At 38.7% G+C, this 10140-nt stretch overlaps 1 protein-coding gene across 2 annotated transcripts in view; it reads right to left on the minus strand.

Annotated features, from left to right (window-relative positions):
• Positions 1–9872, minus strand: part of CCNC (cyclin C) — a 25812-nt gene extending 15940 nt beyond the window's left edge. The window contains exons 1-5 of one of the 2 annotated variants that reach the window (XM_007464310.1): positions 9561–9872; positions 4180–4286; positions 3249–3333; positions 2979–3048; positions 246–297 (exon numbers count right to left, since the gene is read on the minus strand). In XM_007464310.1, coding sequence (XP_007464372.1) covers positions 246–297; positions 2979–3048; positions 3249–3333; positions 4180–4286; positions 9561–9592 — 346 coding nt within the window. In that variant the 5' untranslated portion in view covers positions 9593–9872. The remainder of the gene's footprint in view (positions 1–245; positions 298–2978; positions 3049–3248; positions 3334–4179; positions 4287–9560) is intronic. The other variant, XM_007464311.1, reaches the window with a different exon arrangement.
• Positions 9873–10140: the final 268 nt, after the last annotated feature.

Genomic DNA, 10140 nt, shown 5'->3' on the forward strand with positions numbered 1-10140 from the left:
AAAAAAAAAAAAAAAAAAAAAAAAAAAAAAAGTAACGTCTCAGAGATAATACTTTAAGTGGTTTTAAATTTTTTGTATTTTAAAATTTTTAGGCAAATACATTAGGCATAAAGGTGATCTCACCTCAGGAGATTTAATAGACCCAACTAATCTCTCATAGGTCTCATAAACTGAAAAACATCTATGTCCTATGGAGCTTTCTTTAGAATTACAATCTTAAAGCAGGATATATTTTTTGCACTTACATACAGAAGTAGCAGCAGAAATCAATCTTGTATTTGAGACTACTCCAAATTCCTAGAAAAAGAAAAGTAAACGAGATTAGGTACATAGTAACCCAATGAACCTAAGTATATCTGAGGTCTATTCAAAACAGAGCATTTCCTATGTTCCTCTGATGTTTGCAGTTATCTACCTACTTGAGGAATGGTGTACTTAAATCTCTAAATTTATGACCTTTCCTTAAAATTACTACACTTTAACACAAATGCTTAAATAATTTTATAATTTAATATTATTGGAAGGTACCAAATTAGAAACCAGACCCTAAAGTGACAGTGCCAGTTTTTTGCACTCAAATTAGTTTCCAAGAGTTTTTAGATTCTACACTTAGTTGCCAGAATAAGTATTAAGTATGCTTCCTTTCAGTTGAACCTGGACTAACAAACAGGTACTTCAGGGAATTTAATAATAAAACAGTTGAATCTCTGAAGAAAATAAACTTTAATATCACCAAAAGAACTCAAAAGACAGTACAAACAATTATTTTTCTTTTTGGAACAGGAAGACAAGAATGATTAGCATAAGACTTCGGATGTCAGTTCCCATTTCCTCTTTGAACTTAATATACTGCCACTGTAAAAATAACAAAAATTTATGAGGTGATCCACCTTACATATAGTCTCATTTAATTTGATTAACCTTATAAAGTTATTAAAGGCTGCTTCTTTTTTTTTGGGGCCATGCGGTGTGGTGTGGCCTGTAGGATCTTAGTTCCCTGACCAGGGATCGAACCCAGGTCCTTGGCAGTGAGAGTGTGGAGTCCCACCCACTGAACCACTAGGGATTTCCCCAAAGCCTTCATTTTTAAAGCTGAAAAATCAAGAATTGGTTCCTTAGCCAATAGAAGAAACTAAACTGAATACAGTCTGTTCAAAAACCTTCAACCTGAATCCTTATTTAACTGTGTGTGCTTGTGGGGGGTGGGGGATATGTATGCCTGTGTATGTATTTATATTTACATTTAAACCTCACACCATAATAACTGATACTGAAAATTAAATGCCTGAGACATCTTCTTAAATGCCATTTCAATACAATTCTCACACAACTGGACAAAACACAGAAAGATTTGGTCATAGTTAAAGATTTTTAAAAATGGTATAACCAAATATGAAAGGATACATTCCTTTTTCCAGGAATAATTCTTTACCCCAAATTCTTAAAGGAAAAACTTTCACCTAATAAATCATAAAATAGGTTTCTATTCAGTAAATCACGTAACAAAAGATATTTAACACACAAGACAAATTAAAACTCCAAGTTAATCTACAAGAGTAGAAGTTTATAAAGATTTTATCTTGGTTTCTCATACTGGTTGTCCTTCAGATACTAAAATTACATGGTAATATTTGGAAAAGCCACCCCATAATACGGGCCTTTTATAAACACCTTCTTTTCCATTAAAGAACTTAAAAACAACAGAGCTGGTTCTGCCTCCTTAAATTACCACTTACAATTAAATTACACTTAATATTCAGGAATACAATTACTAATCTAAAGACATCATCTAAAAATAGAAACATAATACAAAGGATTCATATTACTGAAGATTACACGGATTATTATGAAGACCAGCTAATAATATCGGCTATTATTATCTGGATTTAGCTGAGCTCTCTCAAAAATACTAAAAAGGCAAATAAGGTGAGCAGAGATTTGGTCTCAGCTGCAAGTTCCCATCTCTATTCTCTCTCCCTCACCTAATTTCTCAACCCTCACTACCCAAACCATTCCTCGTTAGAACATATATTGCTATAGCCACCCCAATCCTTGCTTTCCCTCTTGCTTTCCCTATGGCTTGCTAGGCAGCCAATCATCAGGAGGCAGGAAGGGAAGACAGCAGAACACAGGAAGCATATGAAGGAGACGGAAGAACATTCTCAGGTTATAGTAGACAAGCTGTGGCATTCATGGAATACTTCTTAGTGCCAAACAATAAATGTCTCAGAGGCAGAAGAGCAAAGCAGTTAAGAGCATGGGATTAGGAACTAGACTCCCAGGGTTTAAATACTGGCTCTGTCAATTATCATCTATATGAACTTAATTTCTTTGTGTCTAAGTTTCCTCACTTACAAAATGAGATTACAACTATGTAGCCCATAGTTTGTTATGAGGATTAAGTCATAATTTGTAAGAGGAGTCAGAATAGCACATGGTACATAGTAAAATGCTATATAAGTGTTTGTTAATTGAATATACAGAGATATGTATATATTTCTTTGATTTTGTATAAATTTCAATATTTTATATAAATCACCGTTATTATTTTTACACAGTTAATGTGAAAACTGGGGCAGATTAACCAATACACGTTGACTATACTTTGATAAAGAACAGAAAACTAGGACTTCCCTGGTGGCGCAGTGGTTAAGAATCAGCCTGCCAATGCTGGGGACATATGTTCAAGCCCTGGTCCAGGAAGATCCCATATGCTGTGGAACAACTAAGCCCATGTGCCACAATGAGTGAGCCTGCGCTCTGGAGCCCACGAGCCACAACTACTGAAGTCCGCATGCCTAGAGCCCGTGCTCCACAACAAGAGAAGCCACCGCAGTGAGAAGCCCACGCACCACAATGAAGAGTAGCCCCTGCTCGCCGCAACTAGAGAAAGTCCGCGCGCAGCAACGAAGACCCAACAGAGCCAAAAATAAATTAATTAATTAATTAATTTAAAAAAAAAGAAAATTATTTCATACCTCTACTTTGGATGCCAAAAACACACATGTAGGAGCCATTAATACAGGATCTATACTCTTCAGAGAATACCTAAAATATGATTAAACAAAGTTAAATGTCATTCATATAGAAAAACATATGAAAATAGAATTCATATAGAAAACATTTATATGGAAAAAAAATCAGGACAACTCTATGGCAAACACACGATTCACTTATATAAGGTTCATCAACATTAGATAAGAGTTTCAAATAAGCATTAACATATTCCCAAAATAACACAGCCCTACCTGGCATAGAATCTCTTGAAATAGACTGTAGCAGTGGCAATAACTTGTTGTCTTAATTTAAGATGTTCACCTAATGCTTGGATAACTAAAAGAAAAATAATAAAGTTAAATGTATTTCTGAAATCATATTAACATTTAACAATAACTTCAATGCAGTTAAATCATGACTATATTCATTTTTAACAAAGAGAAAAACCTACACATGCTGTAAAGTTCTACTTGGATCACAGTGGTCTAGTACTAGGATTGCAAATTTGTTAAAAAATATACAGGTACGCATAAACAATAACAAAAAAACAGAAACTGCCTCATAGTAAAATCTATTCTTGAATCAAGGAGGTTGAATGATAGGTATTTCCCCTCTATCTTCTAAGTATTTTCAATGCTCTTCATATTATTACTATTATTAGACCCCTATCAGCGTTATAACTACTGCTTAATAAAGTTTATAAAAAACCCAAAATGAATCCTCAAAACAACAGAGAGGTAGGTTTGCATAGAAGTGAACTGAGGGTGAGAAAGATCCTGTGACAAAGTTACCACGTGGCAGAGCAAGGATCTTTTAACTCTAAAACTCTTCCGTCCAAAGCAAACTTGTAAGATAGGAGTGACCAATACAGGATGTCAATCCAAAGAATCATTTATCCTCAAAGTACTTTGCTTTAGCCAATCTTAAATTAGGTTTAATGATGCATTATAAAGCTTAGGGAAATTAATATTTTTAGACCATCTTGAGTGTCTCTGACACGTAAGATTCACAAAAGACTTTAAATCACTTTAAAAAAAGATATATAAGTTGTAAAAAGAATACACATGTAAATAAAAATGTAAAGTAGGGATTAAAACAGTTCATCACAAATTACTACAGGAAAACGTTTTAATTCACAGGTAACCAACTGTACCAATTCAACCAATTAAAAAAAAACTTTACCATTTGTAAAAAATATCTGTAATTTCCAATACTCTTCTTCTGAGAGAAACTTTAAGTCCTTCTGGCGTTCCTTCAACAGATCTTGTTTATCCAAAATCCACTGCAAACTAAAAAAAGCAAAGATTCAGACATCCTACAGAAAATCAACTAACAAAGTTACAGGAAACACTCTAAGATTGAAGAGGTTGTTAATATTCTGAGAAGTACAAAATACAAGTAACCTTGAAAGACAATATTTTTCACATTTCTTGAAACTCTGACACTGAGAATTACCTAACTAATAAATGTTAATATGCCCTGAAAAAAATCTGCTCTAATCTTTTCTCTCTTCCTTCTCAGTCTATCTCTCCCCCCCCACCTCTGTCCCTATTATAGTGTATTTCATTGATTTTAAGACTGAAATCAAGATGCATCTTCAGTGATTCCTAGCATTTTAATGGGCAGTAATGTTTACACTTTCTTAGTGATAAATAATGGTGAAATTGACACTGACTGACGATGCCTTAGATTTGAAGTATATCTTCTCTCAGATGTTCATGAGTAACTAGAGTAATATTCCTACTTCACAAGTTCCAATCATGTTAAAAGCTGCTTCAGGGCTTCCCTGGTGGCGCAGTGGTTGAGAATCCACCTGCCGATGCAGGAGACACGGGTTCGTGCCCCGGTCTGGGAAGATCCCACATGCCGCGGAGCGACTAGGCCCGTGAGCCATGGCCGCTGAGCCTGCGCGTCCGGAGCCTGTGCTCCGCAACGGGAGAGAACACAACAGTGAGAGGCCCGTGTACCAAAAAAAAAAAAGCTGCTTCAGAATTTACCAATAGCCTCCACCTCCTGCCTAGTCTAGTCTATTTTTAAACAGACATGTAATTGACGTGATCCCCAAAAATATTCTGCATCATGCTTTTGTCACTCAGTATGTACTGGAAGTTTTACATCAGTGAATTTGTTATTCAGTATCCTTTTAAATTGCACAGCATTATGGATGGATCATTATTTATTTAGTTAATCCCTGTTGATAGGCATGTAAGTTATCTTTTTCACTATTACAAGTAATGCTTTAATGAACATCTTTGTAATTCACCCCTGTGTATTTGATTAATATTTCGAATCATTTCCTGGAACTAATGGGTCAGTTTTCCTGGTAATTTTGATATGCATTGTCAGCTTGCCTTCCACACCAATTTCCATTCAGAGGAGTGACACATGAGGGTGTCTTAAAATACTTAACCCTACAGGTCACTGCCAATCTTTTAAATACTTTACAACTTAAAGGCAAATTAGTATCTCACTGTTTTTTTTTAAATTTACTTCTAAGGTTAAACATTTCTCCATGCCTTTATTGGTCAAATATAGTTCTTTGGTACATCGTAACTCTAACATGACCATTTTTCTAATGGGATGGTCATCATTTTATGATTAAGATAATCTTATGATCTAAAATTTGTGCATTATGGATGAAAAAATCATTTCTTTGTCAAATATGCTCTAGACATTCCCCAAGTTTAGCATGATCTCTCAGTATTTAATGATTTGCAATGCAGAAATCTGAATCACGTATTTATTCAAATCTATATTTTACTTTGATTTTGTGTCTGTCACACATGGGAAGGTCTTCCCTGACGCAAAATGATTTAAAAACAAAATTCCCTCATATTTTCTAATACCCTTAAGGCTTTTTTCTTTCAATTTGTGATCAATCTGGAATTTAATACAGGGTACAGTAGGGATCCAGCTAAATGTTTTGTTAAATGGTTATCCAAATGTCACCAAAGAATTTCAAGAAATATAATTCTATCATTATATTTGGATCTTCTTTATAATTTCCTATTTTTAATTTGTTTTTCTTGTTCCTATGCTATCCTTTTTTTTTTTTTTTTTCTTTTTAATTTTTATTTGGCTGCACCAGGTCTCAGCTGCTGCACACGGGATCTTTGTTGCAGCATGCGAGATCTTCATTGCAGCATGTGGGATCTTTTTAGTTGTGGCATGCAGGATCTAGTTCCCTGACCAAGGATCGAACCCAGGCCCTCTCCATTGGGAGCGTGGAGTCTTAACCACTGGACCACCAGGGAAGTCCCTGACATGCTATTTTAAAACATAAAATTGAGTAATTAAAAACTGGTATGGGGACTTCCCTGGTGGCGCAATGGTTGAGGGTCCGCCTGCCGATGCAGGGGTTGCGGGTTCGTGCCCTGGTCCGGGAGGATCCCACATGCTGCGGAGCGGCTGGGCCCGTGAGCCATGGCCGCTGAGCCTGCGCATCCGGAGCCCTGTGCTCCGCAACGGGAGAGACCCGCGTACCGCAAAAAAAAAAAAAAAAAAAAAAAAAAAAAAAAAAAAACCAAAGAAGTAGCTCTCTGGTAACTTTGTTTTGGCTTTCAAATTTATTTTGAAAATGGTGATAACCCAAAGGTATATCTGTGATTATTTACTTTTCTCATTCCTAATTCTGTATTTCTGTATCTTTTTTTTTTTTTGCAGTACGCGGGCCTCTCACTGTTGGGGCCTCTCCCGTTGCGGAGCACAGGCTCTGGACGTGCAGGCCCAGTGGCCATGGCTCACAGGCCCAGCCGCTCTGCGGCATGTGGGATCTTCCCGGACCAGGGCACGAACCCGTGTCCCCTGCATCGGCAGGCGGACTCTCAAGCACTGCGCCACCAGGAAAGCCCTGTATCATCCCTTTTTTCCTTTATTCAGCTGGCATAGTTTAGTCTACTGTTTTGGTTTTCCCCTGCAAAGAACCAGCTCTTATAATTTCTGACTATTTTTTCCCTTTTAATATATTAATATCAGTGTTAACTTTATTAAGTCTGCTTTCCATAGGTTTATTTCACTGTTTCCTTTTAACACTCTTAAGTAAAATATTTAATTTTTATTCTTTTTCAGTTATTCAAGATGTTTTCTTATAAATTTGGCTTTACCACCTCCCATAGACATGAATATACATTGATTTCATTATGTTATTTCCTAGATAATATGTAACTGTTTTCCATTTCCTTTGATACAATAAAGTATCCAGAGTTGCTTTTGTAGTTTTAATTTTTGTTACCTGTTCATTACGTCAGTTGTCAGTCAACCAGCAAATGTTTAGTGTCCTTCTAGCTTTACTGCATCACGATCAAAGAATGTGTTGTGTTCTACTTTAACTTTCTGGAAAATACTAGGATTCTCTCTGTTCCAGAATTATCAATTTCTTCTCCACAGTCATTTTATGTTTTTAAAAAGATAAATTTCACAAATATTTAAAATTTTTCCTCACAGCATGCAGTATGGAAGATAAACCAATTAACACCACATATCACCAAATTTAAGATTACACTGATTGGGTTTCCCTGGTGGCACAGTGGTTAAGAATCTGCCTGCCAATGCAGGGGACACAGGTTCAAGCCCTGGTCTGGGAAAATCCCACTTGCCGTGGAGCAGCTAAGCCCGTGCGCCATAACTACTGAGCCTGCACTCTAGAGCCCGTGCGCCACAACTACTGAAGCCTGCGCACCTAGAGCCCGTGCTCCGCAACAAGAGAAGCCACCGCAATGAGAAGCCCATGGACTGCAATGAAGAGTAGCCCCCGCTCGTCACAACTAGAGAAAGCCCTCGCTCAGTAACGAAGACCCAATGCAGCCAAAAATAAATAAGTAAAAAATTTTATTAAAAAAAAAAGATTACACTGATTGTAAGACTCACCATTATTTCATATGTTACTAAGAAAAAAATTGTCATGCTGATAGCAGAAATGTTAAAATGGGCAATTTAAAGCCATGAAAACAGCATATTTCATGTCAATTTTCCTCTTTTACCAAAATCACCTAAAACAATGGCTTTCATAATCTTTTTGTTTTTACTGAATTGATTGTCTTGTCTTTCATATTTGTCATCTTTTGCAGATGAGGGACTCCGTGATTCTCAAGGGATCTGAGTAAGACAAAGTGGCTCCTTCCTCCAGGGCTATTTGAATTGGGAGGCAAGGACAGTTTTCCAAAAAAGCACATGTAATATTATAGTATTTTATACTTGAAAAGTGAAAAAACAATTGGTTTTATAAAACAGATCCTGGCCCCCTTTTGATAAGCCGACAGCAAATGAAAGCATAATGAGAATGCTTATCAAAAGGGGGCAGGATCTTTTCTTTTTTTAAGTTGAAAAAGGGCTGTAACTTCTGATAATCAACAGCTAGCTACCTGTCAATTCTCTCAGCTTCTTTCAAAGTTTTCCAGAATACCTCTTCTTCACTACCGAAATTTTCCATATTTTAATTTTGCCCAAGCAAATATTTCAGTGAATGAACACAGTGCAAAATAAAAATATGATCAGAAGTGAAGCTTCTATAGCATCACATCTCCACAGAATCACTTATAGCAAGAAGAAAACCTGCTTTTCTGAAAACAGGTTTCAAAGCCCATTGTTTCTTTTTTCTAGTGCAAAAGGCTAAAAAACCGAATGAACAATATAAGAATCCATCTTCTTCGCACTCAAAATTTAGTTACTAATGCTCTCTTAACATTAAAAATTATTTACACTAAGATATCATCTTTATAAGGTTCTGTTCGTGTTTCAAGTATACAGTGTACAGCCTATCCAAAGTTCAACTAGTCCTATCACCCACCTTCCTACCTGCTTAAACAGATGTATTTAAGGAGAAATGTTTTCAATATTACTCTAGCTCTTCCATGGTACTGACAGAAACAAAAATTCATGAAAAAACGTTAAAGATATTGGCAAAGTCCCTGGAAAATACACTTTTAAAACAAAATATGAGACACAGACTAACGAAATGGACAAATGTTGAGAGCACTTGTCCTATACCTTACAACTCCATCTAGGTTTAAGGTAGTGGCAGAAAGCGGTTCATGAGCAGAAACAAGCCTGACTCCCTCCTCTCCTCGGAGTAATATTAAATCCGCACAAGACAGAAGATGAATGACAAAAGATTACGATGCCGACCAACTTTAGAAACACCAAGCAAAAGCGAACCACAGCTGTCCTGAAGAGCCAGCCTCACAGTTCTATACTGTGTCACATTTCCCATACCTGTGCCCATCCCATCCCAACCCTCACCGGCTACGCTCCTCCTTCCCCCCACCACCCCCCGGCCTAGCTAAACCAAGAATCAGAAGTTCAACTCCCGAACCTTCCTCCTCCGGAGACTGAACCCCCTTCCCTCCCCGCAACAGATTTTCCCCCCAACGAAACCCGGCCAGGGGGCGGGGTGAGGGGAGTCGTCCGAGAAAAGCTCATCACGCTTCCGGCCGCCGCCGCTTCCCGGGAGACTCCGCGGCGCTCGGGACATGGGCCGGGATCCAGGCCAAGGGGAGTCGCAGGCCCCGTCCACACAGCACCCCCCCAAGAGCCAGCCCCGGACAAGAAGACGGAAGATCACTTACTAGTGGGAGCTCTGCCAAAAGTTCCCTGCCATGGAACACAGCTTGCCCTGATAAAAAAGCACCAGCCGGCGGAGCGGCCCGCGGAGCGACCATAGACCCAGCCCTCCCGGTAACCGCGCTCCTCGATCTGATCTGCACGGCTCCGCTCCGCGGCGGCGACGGTGAGAGGAAGAGGAGGGCACCCTATTCTCCTTGACGCCGGCCGGCAACACTCTACTGTGTAAATCAGTTCCTATGCATAAAAGTTCCGGCCCGCCCCGCGGTAGCGGAGGAAGCCGGCGAGGAGGAGACAGCCCTTGGGAGCCCTGAGAAAGGAGACGGGAACTAGCTCCCACGAAGGCTCGCGACTGTCGGGAGGCTCTCGCGAGAGTTTCGCGTGGATTTCGGCCGGGACCCCGCGCGGTTCGGTCTTCTGCTGCAGCTCCAATTCGTCGAGAAGGGATGAAATGGAGAAGGCCGACGCCCTGTTCGGGCTTTTATCATTGCGTGGTTGCAGGCTTCCAAAGCACGCACAATGGCTTTGTATTAAAATATACGATTTCCCGACTTCAATTCTTCCTCCTGTGTTTGGAAAGAGACA

Source organism: Lipotes vexillifer, unplaced genomic scaffold (assembly GCF_000442215.2).
Source record: "Lipotes vexillifer unplaced genomic scaffold, Lipotes_vexillifer_v1.1 scaffold1073, whole genome shotgun sequence".
Taxonomy (NCBI): domain Eukaryota; kingdom Metazoa; phylum Chordata; class Mammalia; order Artiodactyla; family Lipotidae; genus Lipotes; species Lipotes vexillifer.